The sequence below is a fragment of the Setaria italica genome, chromosome I (assembly GCF_000263155.2).
Source record: "Setaria italica strain Yugu1 chromosome I, Setaria_italica_v2.0, whole genome shotgun sequence".
NCBI classification, from domain to species: Eukaryota; Viridiplantae; Streptophyta; class Magnoliopsida; order Poales; family Poaceae; genus Setaria; species Setaria italica.
The window spans coordinates 3,669,309-3,684,692 of NC_028450.1; the positions used below are offsets into that span (position 1 = coordinate 3,669,309).

The 15,384-nt window shown below is 48.2% G+C and overlaps 2 protein-coding genes and 1 long non-coding RNA gene across 4 annotated transcripts; 1 reads left to right on the forward strand and 2 right to left on the reverse strand.

The window, feature by feature from the left end:
• Nucleotides 1-3,181: 3,181 nt before the first annotated feature.
• On the reverse strand, nucleotides 3,182-5,693 carry LOC101755320 (ethylene receptor 4-like). The gene is given in 3 exon segments (XM_022826252.1): nucleotides 3,182-3,421; nucleotides 3,423-3,755; nucleotides 3,885-5,693. Coding segments are annotated over 3 exon segments (2,382 nt in total).
• Nucleotides 5,694-6,322: 629 nt separating this feature from the next.
• On the forward strand, nucleotides 6,323-13,555 carry LOC111256123. 2 transcript variants are annotated; one of them, XR_002676178.1, is made up of 3 exons: nucleotides 6,323-6,589; nucleotides 13,114-13,265; nucleotides 13,366-13,555. It is a non-coding gene; the product is annotated as an uncharacterized LOC111256123 (long non-coding RNA). The 2 variants fall into 2 exon arrangements; XR_002676179.1 differs by having other exon boundaries at nucleotides 13,369-13,555.
• LOC101773954 (receptor kinase-like protein Xa21) lies at nucleotides 6,703-10,694 on the reverse strand. Its single transcript, XM_004951413.3, has 2 exons — nucleotides 7,698-10,694; nucleotides 6,703-7,408 (listed from the first exon to the last, which is right to left on the reverse strand). Exons 1-2 carry the CDS (start codon nucleotides 10,627-10,629, stop codon nucleotides 7,008-7,010), a joined length of 3,333 nt encoding a protein of 1,110 aa, XP_004951470.2. The 5' UTR covers nucleotides 10,630-10,694; the 3' UTR covers nucleotides 6,703-7,007.
• Nucleotides 13,556-15,384: the final 1,829 nt, after the last annotated feature.

Genomic DNA, 15,384 nt, shown 5'->3' on the forward strand with positions numbered 1-15,384 from the left:
GGCGGCGGCGGCGGCGGGTCATGGCGACCGCGGCGGTGGCGGCGGATCTGGCCCCGGGGCGGCGGCGGTGGATCTGGCCGCGGGGTGGCGGCGCGGCGGGTCGTGGCGACCGGCGGGGGCGGGTCGTGGCGGCGGATCTGGCACCCTCCCCTTCTTCCCCGGCTGCAGGTCGTGGCTGCGGCGGGGGTGGGTCGTGGCGGCGGCAGATCTGGCGCCCTCCTTTCTTCCCCGGCTGCAGGGCGGCGGCGGCGGCGGCGGGTCGAGGCGGCGGTGGCGGGTCGAGGCGGTGGCGCCCTCCCCTTCTTCCCCGAGTACTCTACTTCCCCGGCCGCGGGGCGAGGGCAGGGGCATGTCAAGACGGCAGCGGGTCGTGGCGGCGGCGGGTCGTGGCGGCCGGCGGGGGTGGGTCGGGGCGCGGCGGCAGATCTGGCGCCCTCCTTTCTTCCCCGGCTGCGGGGTGGCGGCGGCGGCGGGTCGAGGCGGCGGCGGTGCGTGGCGGCCGGCCGGTGGTGGTGGCTGGCCGGAGGTTGTTTTTTTTTAAAATTTTCGCAAAAAATGTTGCCGAGTATTTTCTGGCCACTCGGCAAAGACTTTGCCAAGTGCGCGACACAGAACACTCGGCAAATCCGTGTTTGCCGACTCAAAATTTGCCGTGTGCCGTTTGCCGAGTGTTACACTCGGCAAACGGTTCGCCGAGTGTTTTTAGCCCTTCGCCGAGTGCCCCTTGCACTCGGCAATTTTTCTATTTCCCGTAGTGCTAAGATGCTTTAGTAAAGTTTTTTAAAGGAATTAGGTCCAGCATTTGTTTCTATAAAACAAAAAAGTAACAAAGCTGTTTTTAGGTTGGCTTCTACTTTCTGTAGCAGCTTCAGATATTTAACAAATGTAATCAAAATATTCTGAGTAAATAATAATTAATTGCATCATTTCTTTTTTCTTCCCAGTATCCATTATTAAAGATAAGTAAAGACTATCTTTGATTGTTTGACCAAGATACAAGTAAACAAAAACGAAAGGCAAACCTGCCAATCAACTGTCACCTCGTTGATAGATTCCATGTCAACAGCTTGATTGGACAGATTGATGATCCCCTAAAAGTTGATCAAGGCCCCTCAAAGTGCGGGGGAATTCAGGAAACAGCACTTGTTTCATGCGGTGTCCAGGACACAGCACCGGGAACTCACATATTCATGAAACAGCACCGCAAGCGCACATAAGATTCACAACAGCACTGCTAGCTCTTATTTCTCCCTGTTTTAATTTCCTCCCAACGACTTCATCACATGCAAAAGACCAACTTGCCCCTCATGTTTGTGGACCGTTCCCAGTGTAGTAATTCCTTTTTTTCCTCCCTTGATTGGCTCACATGTCATCTAACTTGTAATGTAGATTAACTGAGTCTATTTTGAGACCAAATGTATATGTTATCCTATTTATTAGCTCATGTTATTTATTTCCGTAATAACATCATAAGCCATAATATAAATTCGTCAAGCAACTTGTAATTAGATTAACTGAGTCTATTCTGAGCCCAAAATGTATATGTATCATATTTATTGGCTCCTGTTATTTATTTCCGTAAATCATCATGAGCCATACTTTTAGATATTGTTATTAGCTTTTGGTATGGTGAAATTTGTTATTTTTGCTATTTGATTTGAATGGGAGTAGTAGAAAGGGAAGCTGGTGTATGTGTCCAGCATGGGTAATTTGGTCTATTTGTATGTGAAGAAATGAACAAAAATTAAATAGAAGTGTGGGTTAAGTTAGTGTAGTGCTATTCTATGGATCCATTCTTGATAAACAGTGCTATTTGGCGAATTTTCATAGATTTGGAGTGCTATTTTCTGGACACCGCATGAAACTAGTGATGTCCCCCCTCAAAGTGCAACTCTAACATGTGTCTTTAACCCATCGACACTTTGTCAGGAACAAACTTTGCATTTCTTATAGCATCTATAGTAGAATATCTAAAATTGAAGACCTAAAATAAGTTTTGGGTTTAGGAGAGAGAAGATTTCCAGAATTTTTTTTGCTCTTCTCCAACGCATACCCAGAAAGCTTCCTAAAATACCGTTTAGCTTTTTGTAAAAAGACCAACTAAAAATTACATGTTTCTACACTGACTTTCTTTTTTGCAAAATCTCATGGCATCAAATCAAAATGCCCCTAAATCTATAGCACACTGCGGCATTGTCGCCACCCATCTCCAGCCCTACCTCTTTCTGCACCACCACCCCTCTTCTACATCCTCCTTTACCTTGGTCCGCATCCCAATCGAGGGCGCGAGGAGCACGAAACCATTATCGTTAGTCGCGGCGAGGAGGAGGTGCCATCCACGCGGAGCTTGTGAGCAGCCGAACAACAGCTGGCAATAGCGCGTGAGTATTACGATTTGTGAAAGGGTCACTACCTCACCTAATGGTCTCATGTTTCGCCAAAGGCCTCGTATTCGTACACCAAAAGGTCACTTCATCAAAAGAGATCATGTCCATTTACCAAATACTCTAAAGAGAAAGATGGTGTTTGGTTCGGCTAAATGTAACGCAATCGGATTATGGATGCTAATGAATCATGTTAAAGTTCTTTGTTTTCGCCCATTCGGTAAACGCCGCAATCAAATCCCACCACTATACAAGTCTGTTACCATCCCTTCCTCTTCGTAATCAGAAAACATATTATCTGATTACATTACCTACATTACCGTAGTTGAACCAAATAAAAAGTGTAATTGCCCGTTCTATAGTTGAAAGCACAGCAATCCTATTCCATTTTCATTTATGTTACCATTCTACGAACCAAACACCATCAATGTATCATCTCTACTAATCCGATGAATAGTGCTACCAATGTCAATGACACTGGTCCCACTCTAGGGGACTTGGGGTATAACATCTTCTGTAGACATTTTCATATTGCAAAGAAATGTTGTCGTCATATGAGAAGAAAAATGTGCTTCTTATCTTAATTTTAGATGGTTGCATGTCTTCTATGTGTAGCACTTTTAATATGCTATTTCAAATTATGAATTTCGTTATGAATTATTTATCTCGATTATGGATTAAAACAAACCGAAACTTCCCAATTTTTCCAACAATTACAGGTAGGTAAAACTGATGCGTAGAACGTCCTAGATATGTAAATGCCAAGTAACGCAACCCAACACATGAGCTCTATCGGATCAGTTGCTCTGGAGGACCCTCTGAAGTTGAGCTCCCAGCGCCGGGAGCGTGACGGGCTTCTCGATGAGCCCGTTCACCCCAGCCCGCCGGCACATGTCGCGCACGCGGTCGTCGATGCCGCTCGCCGCCACGGCGACGAGGACCAGCAGCCAGCAGGCGTTGCTGAGCTCCCGGATCCTGAGGGCCACCTCGAACCCATCCATCGCGGCGGTCGTGCCGGCGGCGTCGAGGTCGAGGACGGAGGACCACCAGCTGGAACGGCGGCTCGGCACTCGCCAGCTAGCTCAGGCAGTCGGCGGCCGACGCCACCGGCACCACCTAGCAGCCGAGCCGCTCGAGGAGCTTCCGGGTGACCTCCGCGCTCACGGCGTCGCCGTCCGCGAGCAGGACCCTCAGGCCGCTGAAGTGGTGGTGCTGTGGAAGTGTCCTCGGCGAGGCTCCGATCCGGTACGTGCCTGAACCGGGCACGTGCGGATTGAGTGGCGGCTGCAGCTGGAACCGCAGGAGGAGCGTCATGGTTTCTCCGAGGCCTTCTTCGGACTCCGGTGCCCACCACATGTTTCCGTTCATCACCTGAACAAATTTAGAGTCAATTCATAATTGATAGATTTATATATATACAACTCATAATTTGCATAGAAATTGGTTGATTTGTCCACATATAAATCATAAATGTGATGAAACAAAATCACATATAAGTACCTGTGCAATCCTTTTGCACACAGCGGCGCTTAACCGCACGTCGTCACCGGAATCAGGAGCATGGCCGGATGGTGGCGGCCAGGATGCAGGCAAACTCCCATGATCACTCTCCGCTGATCTTGTGTTCAGCCCAACTTGGAACTTGACAAACACTTGGTTGCCACCAGCAAAGATTTTGGCTCGCTCTGGCCCTGGGATCCGGTCCTGATCGTCACCGGCGATGCTATTGCAGCTGCAGACCGAAAACGACAGGACACCGCCTGCGGCAAGGCGGCGGCGGCATCGGCTCAGCACAGCGCCCACCATATGCTGCAGGAGATGGAAGACCCTCTTGTCGTCGCCGACCACCCATTCGGGAAGAGCGCCGCCGCTGCCCTCCAGCTGGTGCGAGAAGCCGAGGCCCCGGCATCTGGCCAAGCATCCGGCAACGCTGGCCGCGTCCCTGACCAGCGACTGGAGCTCGAACGGCCTCCTTGCCGCCAGGATAGGCGGGTCATGGCTGTCCTTCGTCGACAACGTTGCCATGGCGGTGTCCGCCAGGGTGGAGGAGAGGAGGGCGCTTGTCCGGGCGACGGCGTCGAGGTCGAGCCTCTGCTCGGGGCGCAGCACGGCGGCGGCGGCCTCCTGCTGCATCACGGAGAGCAGGCCGACGACGGCGTGCGCCGGCCTCGCCACAGCGTCGCGCACCGCGGCGTGCGTGGCGTCCCTCGCCCTGGTCGCCGCCTCGAGCTCGCTCCTCGCGTGCAGCAGCACCCCGTGCTGCTCCGCCAGCCTCTGCCGGATCAGCTGCGACTCCTCCAGCGCCACCGCGTGGGAGAGCGCGGCGGCCACCGGGTCGGCGACGGCCTGCACGATCTCCAGATCCTGGCTGCTCCATCCTGGAGGTGATGATCTGTGATCATCGTCAGCTCGACGAACCAGAACTAAGATTGCGTAGCTCTCCGGCTCTGATGCGTTGCCCCCTCCGTGGAAATTTGGGATCCGTATGGCCGCCGCGGCGGATGCCAGCGGCAGGCCACCGCCGCTCGCCGTCGCAAGCACGGAGCTTGGCCTGAGCGCCATGGCGTCCCTGCTGGCCAGTACGGCGGCCACGTCCGGGTGACGGACGGAGATGGCGCGCGTGCCTCCGTCGAGCGCCTTGTCGTCTTCGTCCGGCAGCAGCAGCTGGTGGGTGAGCTGCAGCATGCCGCCACCGTGGTGAGGCGCGGCCGCGACGGGCACCCAGACGGCGCAGTTGTGGAGGCCGAGGGCGGCGGCTTGCTGGAGCATGGTGGTACGGAGGATGGCTCGCGGCGCGCCGGCGGAGTCGCGGGCGCGGCGGGTGACGGCTCGGACGACGCGCCACACGGCCTCCTCGCGGCGGCGGACGGCGGCGAGGTCGCGGTCGAGCTGGCGCGCCTTGGCGCGGAGGAGGGACACGCGGGCCTCGATGCGGAGCAGGCGCGGGAAGCAGACGGGGAGGGAGGCGGCGGCGGCGGTGGTGGCGAGCGCGGCGAGGGCCTTGGCGGAGGTGAGCGCGGCGAGGACGCGGCGGGAGCCCGGACGGTCGTAGGAGAGCGCGTTGAGCAGGTAGGTGACGCCGCACGCGACGATGAAGGCGCCGAGCTGGAGGAGCGCCCGCCGGAGCGGCGCCAGCGCGGCGCAGGTGGCGAAGTAGAGGAGCTCCAGCGGGATGGACAGGAGCGACGCCGCGATGAGGAGGTCGCTCACCTTCTGCCACTGCAGCAGCGCCTCCACCGCCGCGTCCTCGCGCCCGTCGCACCCGCAGCAGCGCCGTGCCGTCCGCACCAGCACCGCGTCCGCCGCCATTCCGTCCCCTGCCATCCACTCGCTCATTCGGGCACGCGTGAAGGTATTCCTCGGCATGCAGGTAGATGCGACTGCGAGGAAGACAAGTAGACTTTCTTTGCATGCAGCTGACAACGCGAAGTAATGGCAGCCAGGTTCTGTTTGGCTTCAGTTTTTGTCCGGGCGCCGAGGCAATTCCATCCATGCAGGCCTAGCAACTCCGCTCCAAATTTTTTTGGATTGCTGAACGAGAGCAATGGCAATAGTAATTTGAGACGGAGGGAGTAACATGAATAGTTTTATGATTTGAGGTTGGAAATTAGGCTCATATTTTAGCTCACGGCAGTGTGTTCTCTTCATAATTTCATTATGTTTCCTAAGCATTTCTCAAGGTAATAAGTTCTTGTCGCATATACGATTGGAGACGGTGTTCGTGACCTAAGACTAACGTGAGAGAGGACATAGTAGCCTATCCCGTTGAAGATCTATTGGTATGTCCACCGCTGCCTACTCTGGCTGCTTCCCGCGCCGCCAAAGGAGAATGCAGTGGGCAATTTTAAATTTTAAAAAATGAGAAGAAGAGGCCAAAGGCCCAGATGATTACTACTCTACAGATCGATCACAGCCCAACTAAAGCCTGGCCCAAGCCTGCTTCCGCATCCATGCCTCTTCCGTCTCGTCTCTAGCCTCTCCGGTGCGCCCTCGGAGCGGTTTGTTCACGCCGGCGAACTCCTCGAGCCGCCGCTCCCCTTCCCCCGGCGCGGGTCCGCCTCTGCGGGTTCTTCAGCGCCGCAACCGATCCTGGGTTTCCCGCGCAGCAGCCGCCGGCGACGACCCCCTGCCTGGCCCGCGCCGTCTTCGGCTTCGCGCGCGGCGGCTAATTCTGCAATACGCCTCGCATTGATCTCGGGGAGGAGGTAAACGGCTCTTCCCTTCCCAGCGCATCTCCGGTTATATTAGCAAAATCGATGAACTAGAAATTGTCGTGTCCTATATGGATGGCGAAAGGAAATGCGAATATGCCTGTTCGTAGTGGTAATCAACTAATCATGTCCATGACAGTCGCTCGATATAATTAAATAATTTAACTGGAACAGCAATTACAACATTAGGATCTTATAGGGAACAAGGTCGATCCTTTTGTGAAACCCCGTCCTAGATAGAATATAGCAAAGAAGTTGCTGAGATACCAGCTTCCAACACCTTCTGTTGTGTTTATTGGTTGCCTGGTTTCCCCAATAGCAAGGTCCAGCGGATGCAGTCGTTTACCGTCTGGTTAGATTTAGCAAGGTGCCATGTGGTTGTCATGTAGTAATAGCGAGACATTGGAATACCTCAGCTCAATTGTGTTTCTTCCCTGCATAGATGTTTCTGAAGTCTGTCTCTGATGCCCTGTAACTCTTTAACAGCATCAGTGATTTCCATGCGGTCTGTCGGTATCTCCTCTGAACATTGGACCCCAACTTGTAGAATTGAAGTGATGCAAGAAATTTTCATGTCTGCAACTCTTGTGGAGTTTGAGGCGCTCCCTTCACCATCTTTTATCTCCTGTAACAAGTGTTTGTCCACCACAGTAGCCACCCTGTCTGGCAGTGCCATTTCTACATATTTGTGAAGGCCAAGGCCTTCTCCAAATTCACTGTCTGTTGGTCTTTTTCCAGTGAATAACTCCAACAATAGTATCCCGTAGCTATACACGTCGCCATGAGTTGAGGCTTCATTACCGAGGCCATACTCTGCAATGAACAAAGGAGCACAACTTATATATGTGTATATACATATTACTGTTCAAAATCCATTTGATAACATAACATTTAAAGAGTGGGAAGCTTTTACATGTTCTAGCTATTTTCCATTCTATTATAAGGAAAATGAGTATTTATGAAGACAGTCTTATTTAAGTAAGAGAAACATAAACAAAAAGGTATGCTTAAAATTAGATTTTTTACAGCATAAATTATAGTTATAGCTGCCATGGTTGAATATATTATAAGAGGATAATGAACTATAGAAAATAGAGCACACCTGGGGCCACATAACCAATTGTTCCTCTCATTGATGCCCAACCACTTGATTTGTCTGCATCCTGATGTAGAAACCTTGCAAGTCCGAAATCCCCAACATGAGCAACCATGCCACTGTCAAGGAGAACATTGCTTGGCTTAAGATCACAGTGAATGATTGGCAAAGGCTTGCTTTGATGAAGATATTCCAGTGCTGATGCCACATCAATTGCAATTTGCGCTCTCAAGCTGATATCTGTGGCCTTATGTTCACCATCCTCAATGGGATGTTGGTGTACCCAGCGGTCTAAATTTCCATTTGGTAGGAACTCGTATACAAGGGCCTTGAAGTTACCACCATGGAAATCAATACTTGAGCACACTGTCAATATCTTCACTAGATTCCTATGCCGAATACACCTCAGAGTCTCACATTCCGCGAAAAAACTTTGAGAGGCGCCACGTTGTGTTAGGTTGAGCACCTTCACAGCAACAAGAAGTTGCTGCCCATTGCTTGTCATACTTCCCTTGTAGACTGAGCCAAAGCTTCCTGCTCCGATTAGATTCTCAGAAGCAAAACTGTTTGTTGCACTGGCCAATTCAGCATAAGAAATTCTCATATGCGGCTCGCTGATAAGTGGTATTTGTGCCTTTGACTTTTCCTTCTTGGTATGGTAGTGGTGTACCAACACTGTAGTTACTAATATGATAAATAGAATCACACTGCAAGTGGATATTGTTATGGCAAGCTCCCATGTTGGCTTCTTTTTATTTGTAGAGTGGCTCAAGCAGGGTGGCAACTTCAGTTGAGGGATTCCATTACATAGGCCATCATTTCCCACAATCGAGACAGCCGATGCATTGCTAAAAATTCCATTTTTTGGAACATCACCCTCCAGGTTGTTGAATGAAAGATTCAAACTGACAAGTCCACTCATGCTCTCAAGGAACGTTGGGATGCTCCCAGACAAGTTATTATGGGAAAGGTCAAGTACCTGGAGGCCTCTTAGTTGCTGAAGTGATGGCGGAATTTTTCCTTGAATGAAGTTTCCAGATGTATTCAAATGCTGCAAGCTGTGGCATTCACCCAGGGATGATGGGATCTCTCCAGAAAATCTATTATCGGATAAATCAAGTAGTCTAAGATTTTTTAGATTTCCCACATCGGATGGTAGGGATCCACTTAAAAAATTGTGTTCTAAATGCAGGGAATCAGACATGGTAGATATGAAGAAAAGTTCTTTCGGTATTGACCCTGTAAGGCTGTTGTATGACAAATCCAATACTTGCAAAGGACAACTACTTAGACTAGGGGGTATTTCTCCACCAAGTGCATTGCCTCCAAGGCTTAATAAATTTAGCATTTGAAGATTGCTGATACTTGATGGAATGGATCCTGAAAGATTATTGATTGAAAGGTACAATCGATTCAGCTTCTTGAGTTTCCCCAGTGAGTCAGGAATAGGGCCGTCAAAAAGATTGTTACCCAGATTAATGAAATTCAAGCCGACCAGATTCCCTATCCCTTCAGGTATGTTTCCTGTTATACTGTTAAAATTTACGCCAAAATACCACATACTTTTGGAAAGATTGCCAACTGAATTTGGTAGCTCACCTCTAAGCCTGTTGTCACCAACATCCAATAGCTGTAAACTGCTGCAGTTAGTCAGGCTAAACATGAAACCCCAATCACGGTCATTTCTTGTTTCTAGCTGATTCTCCGCAAAGGTCAGCACTGACAAGTTCTTCTGGTTGACACCTAAACAATCAGGAATAGTTCCTGATAAAAGGTTGTCTACTGTTTGAATCCACTGAATCATAGAGGCATTGCACAGGGAGGGTGGGATTGAGCCATGAAATTGATTTTCACTTGCTAGGAATAATTGGAGTGCCGGAAGAGTGTTGCCCAAATCAGGTGGAAAGGACCCATTTAGGCGGTTGCCTTGTAGGTCAAGAACTTCAAGAGAGGACATATTGAATATTGAAGGTGGTAAAGGACCTTCTAGTTCATTATTATAGTCTATATGAAGATTCTGAAGGGAATGAAGGTTTCCAATAGAATGAGGTATGGTCCCTTGAAGATTGTTAGTTGATAGAGACAGAACTGTAAGCATGCCAAGGTTTCCTAGTGCTTCTGGGATGTTCCCTTCCAGGCTATTTCTATCAAGATTTAAAGTAACTAATGATGAGAGGTTTCCTAACCATGCCGGGATTCTCCCTTTGAGGTTATTTCTATCTAGTTCAAACACAGTGAGGGATGACAAGCCTTCGAGTGGGGGGATGCTTCCCGTGAGGTTATTTGTAGAGAAGCTAAAGAAGTTCAGTTCTGAAAGGTTTCCTATTGAGGCAGGGATGGGTCCTGAGAATTGATTGGAACCGAAGCCAAGCACGGTAAGATTGGCAAGGTTGCCTATCTCTGGCGAGATTTCTCCTGTAAGATTATTATATTCTACGATGAGCATTTGCAGATTCAGTAGGGTCCAAATGCTGGATGGGATGCTTCCAGTGAGTCTATTAATTCCAACAGCGAGTACCTCAAGGTTGTGTAACGAGCCCAACTCTCCTGGTATTTGTCCTCGAAATTTGTTGCTGTAGAGCAACATGTTCTTCATTCTGCTGCAGTTTGAAAGCGACACCGGGATCTGCCCTTCGATGAAGTTGTAGCTGAGGCTCAAGTGCTTCAGCTCCTGCAGATGACCAAGCTCTGGAGGCAGGACTCCATGTAGGCGGTTCCTGCGGAGGCTAAGATGTCTCAAGTACGAGAGGTTACCGATTGAAGGTGAGATGGTGCCGAGAAGGTTGAGCTCAGCAAGGTCCAGTGCAACAACATGGCCACGACGGTGGCCGAGGACACCGCACGCCACACCGTGCCATTGGCAGATCGGAACGGACCGGTTTCCCCATGACGCTAAAGCCTGCGATGGATCACTCTTTATGAGGGACTTGAATGCCATGAGCGCGAGGTGGTCCGTACTGACCACCGCAGCGTTAGTTGTGGCAGTGGCGGTTGCAGGACCTGCCATGGAAGCCGGCGTCAGAGCACCAGCAAAAGGTTGAAGGATGACGATGGCGAGTAGGAGAGACCGAATGGATACTACCATTGCTCCCGGTGGTTTTTGATCTGGAAAGCTGGTCACTGGTGTATGTGCTTGTATTTGTGTTAGGACAAGGGAACGGAAGCTCAGACCATGATTCATTAGCATAACTGACTAGACTCAGGAGGTGAGATGAGATGAGAGATGTAGAGTTCCTCGCGGTCTCGGCTACATATAGTTGGAGGAATCAACGGCTTGGACGCTTTTTGAAACGTAAGCAGATTTTTTTTAAAGAAAACAGAAGGGGCTTCCCCTCTACTAGTACTTGTTAGACATGTAAGAAGTTAAACAAATACTTGAGTTCAAAGATTTTACCACATGTTCAAATTAAACATGGTGGTTCTTATTTATTTTTGGAAAGATCTTTTAAAGGTCAAGGAACACCTTTTGTGGTGTGGGACCAAAACCATACACAAAATCGGTCAGGCTCCAAACCTTTTCAAGAGCAATTTCTAAACATGTATAATATAATCAACTACCTTCACGCAACAATGGCCAATATCTTGAATAATGTGCCATGGAATGTCGGGAACTAAGAGTAGCTCACCTGGTAACCAGTTTTCTTGTGATGTATAATTCCAGAAATTAAGTGCATTATACTTTTAGCGTGGTAGGCGATTTGCTGACCTATTCTCTCGGAGGTGCTCGCATACGTAGAATTGTGTGTATTTATATGGGTAAGTGTATGTATGTATATATGTGAGCATTTACGGTTGTGTTTCGGGAGTTAAAAATAAATCAACGGGGAAGTCAAGGTCCTCCACTTCAAGGGCACTAAGCTATAACGAGTCTATTATGCTGGTGGACTTCATTCCCCGGTCTCCTCTCTACTGTCGTTATCAAACAATGGAACTTTTTTTTTTCCCATATTGCTATGTGCTACGGCACTAGCTACTAGTACGAGTGGACTCAGCGACGGCACTAAGGGCAGCCCCAACAGCCGGTGATGTCGCAATCTGATTCAGCTCTGGCTTTTCAGACATGGAGGAGGCAAGGAGAAGAGAGAGTACTCACCAGTGATTAAAATTGTTTACCAATGACTTTGGTAAATTTGGTTACATCAACTTAATGATGCACAAATCAGAATTGTCAAAAAGCTTAAAGAAGGCAAACTAAATATAGCTTAGCGGGTAAGATTGCTTGTAGTGGAACATGCCCACCCAAGTTCAAGTCCTCGAATCGACACAGGTGCTCGCAGTTTTCTGAATTTATTTCAGGAATTAATCCGTGCTATTCTTTCAGTGGTGACCTCGTCAATCTTGACATCTATCGGCTCGGCTCAGTCTCTCGGAGGTACTCATAGGGGTAGAGTTGCGTGTGTATTCATATGGGTGAGTGTACATGCGTATATGTGAGCATCTACGTATGTGTCTGTACTGTATTTTGACGAAAAAGAGAAAGGTTTAAAGAAGACAAAAAAATCAGTTTTTGTGCAAAAAAAAAATCAATAACTTTAGTAAATTTGGTTACTTAATGATGCACAAATCAGAATTTTTGAAGAGTCTAAAGATGGCAACTACATAAGCAATCCTTCTACCAACTACAGAAACATCTTCAAAGATATAACGAAACCATTACTCGATGCGTTCCACTGCATTTGTACTTTTTGAACGGTGGCTTCCACTTGATTCTAAAGCATTTGTTCGCGGTAGTCTTTTTGACATGTAGTTGGAGGAATCAATGAGTTGGATTCTTTTTGGCATGTAAGCATTTAAATTATGTGGACGGAACAGCTCTGTCAATAATCGTGGTAATGCTACTGACAAGCTGTTGAGCTATTGGAGCTACCGCAGGTGAGCTGGTGGGAACAGTGGGCTACCATCTGAATTGCTATCCTCGTTTCGTTTTGACACTCTTCCCATATTTTGCTTTGGGACATGCGACACTACAAAACTTCAGAGGTTAAACTTCCTTAGGCTTTGACACTAAGCATCTCCAAAATATACTCTTACATACTTATTGCTAACATGTAATTACGCAAACTGGTAGTCATTGTTGCTCGTTGGGGACAATTTGCTTTCTAACCAGTCATTTATTCTTCAACAAAGAGCGAGACAGCTCATACTTATTGAACTTTGGAAGCAAATGGGAATGATAAAATTAACCATGCTTTACTTTAAATAATCTGGTTTTATAGTTAGTAAAGGATCCAAACCTTTTGCAGAACATTGAAGCCAACACGTAAAATGGTTCAGTTCTTCTCTCTACTCGTAGGTGCAGAGCCTGCTCCAATGATCCAGTCCATGTCGCCAACACTAAGCTGACAAAAAGGCTGGGTTCCTTCCTGCTTGTTCGTTTTCTTTTATGTGAAGATGATGCAGTGTCATCTATATCTACATGTAGCCACTGGCGGCCCACTGGAGAAGTGGAGATGGTGTTGACCAACTAGGGTGAGTCGTCTTCTGGTGATGCTGAAGTCTCTGTCTCCAAGCATGGAAAATCAACAGTCAAGGTTCTTTGATAGGTGTACCTACCAGTCTACTAGGCTGCAGGAGGTAGACTCTTCTCGAAAATTAGAAGTGGATAAATTCATTGTGAACTTTATTTTTCTTTTCTAAAATGAATGTTCATTCCAATCCTTTGGCATGTTTACAGCAGAGTGGGCAATTGGACAACACCCTGGATTATTCATTGCTAGCAAACAAGTAGAACGGAAGAAATATATGACAGCAGTACACGGTTTGATCGACTTGTTGTTAGTGCAGTTTATTAATATATAAATAAATAGTAGGACTAATTCGTCTATCTGCTGACAACCTCGTTGGACACGTATGGCCTGAAAAGTCACATTGATAAGAGCAAGAAAGGTTCATTATGCAACTTTGAATGTCTTGCAGTCGGACATGTGTTACTTTGGATTTTGGAAGGATGCTTTCCTTACGCTCCCTCCGTCTTCTCGTTTAACATTCAAAACTTATTCCAGAAAGAATGTTTATAGCTTTCAGACCATCTACAAAACTCGCATAAAATGTTGTAGCCCAATTAACGAATCAATCATTTACTTCCATCATCGATGCTCGAATCAGGCTCGCTAAATAAGGAAGGGTGACAGGTTCGGCAATTACTGCAAGCGTGCATGCATAATCAATTCTACTCGGCAGCTCGGTTACCAAAAGAGGTTAAGAAGAGTTATTAGGGGCACTTTAGACTTTTAGCATTGCTACTATCCCCCTAAAAAATTTTAAACGAACATTCTTTGTGAGACGAAGGGAGTAATATACAATAAATCTTATGGAACTTTAATGCAATGAAGCAATGTTCTAAATAGCAGGCTATAACATTTAGCGGAGAGCTCTTTTCAGTCGCTATAGCTCTGCTATATCCCATAATAGTGCTGCTATAGTCTGCTATTTAGGTCCTGTTTAGATACAAACCTCTAAAGTTTAGTAGTGTGAACCTCAAATTGCTAGTCCTAAAGTTTAGTACAGGGCTGTTTGGATGGACTACTAATCTTTAGGATCTTAGAGGGAAAATGTCATTTTTACCCCTCAATTACTCCTCTAAACTACCCCTGTTCACATCATTAATGCATGCGAGGGCAATAGGGGTAAAGGAGGACTTGGGGACCACTTTTAGGAGAAATAGGATCTATTAGGATCCCTTGGCCCTCCTAATGAAAATGGCCCTCCTAAAGTTTAGGAGTGCACTTTTAGGACCCATGTTTGGATGCACAAGTCCTAAAGTGTCCTAAAAGTGAACTCCTAATCTCTAGAAATAATGTTGTAGCGGCAGCCAAAATCCGCTACACTGTAGCTCGGCTATAGCCCGCTAGTTTGAACACCGAACGAAAGTTCCATCATCAAGTTTAGAATCCTTGGGTCCAGGCCAGCCCATATCCACCTGCGAATTCAACTACGTACGGCCCAATAAGTCCTATTCCACGCCGCCGGGAGGCAGCCGGGCATCCCATCTGACTCCGGCGACCCGTCCGACGCCACAGGCTCGGCTATCGGGTTGCTCCGGCGGTCGCACAGATGCACACGTGCGGGCCCTAGGCTCCCAGCGAAGTAGCACCTGCAGCCGGACTCTCTGAAACCCTACTTGCCCGACGGCAGCCGCCGCCGCGGCGATGCCATCGTCCCCAGCTCGGCGCCGAAGGTAAACTACTCTCCCCTCACCATAGAGCATTTGCGAATTGCAAGATGTAGGAATGAAAGCGTTTAAAATGCAGCGTTTTCGTGAGTCAATGGCAAGATGTGCATATCCTGTGAAATGCTGCTAGATGCAAGTGAGCAGGTTAATTATGTGGTTAGCTCGACCGAACTACAGTCCTATGTGGCACAAGTTGAAGCCATTTCGAGTACCATGGAGCTGCAGAAAATTCAGCAATATCTTATTGGCCTTGGCTTTATCGTCTTGAACGATTTATAACCCTGGATCTCCTATTCTGGACAGGTTCCTATTGCAGAGCACCATTGGCCTGGGGGCCTGCAAGCATCAAAGATGTCGTGCACCAGGAAGTCCTCGGAATGTTTCAGCGGTGTCCACCAGATAGGTGGTTGTGAAGCCTGTCTCTAACTGCTTCCAACTCTCTCAGAGCATGTTCGATTGGCGGGCGATCCAGCGGGGTCTCCACTGAACAGCAAATCCCAACTTGCAGAATGGAAGCGACGC

Coding starts and splice junctions, on each gene's coding strand:
- LOC101773954 (XM_004951413.3), bottom strand. CDS start 10,629: ATGGCATTCAAGTCCCTCATAAAGAGTGATCCATCGCAGGCTTTAGCG. Junction 7,409..7,697: donor AATTGGTTATGTGGCCCCAG/GTGTGCTCTATT, acceptor TGTTCATTGCAG/AGTATGGCCTCGGTAATGAA.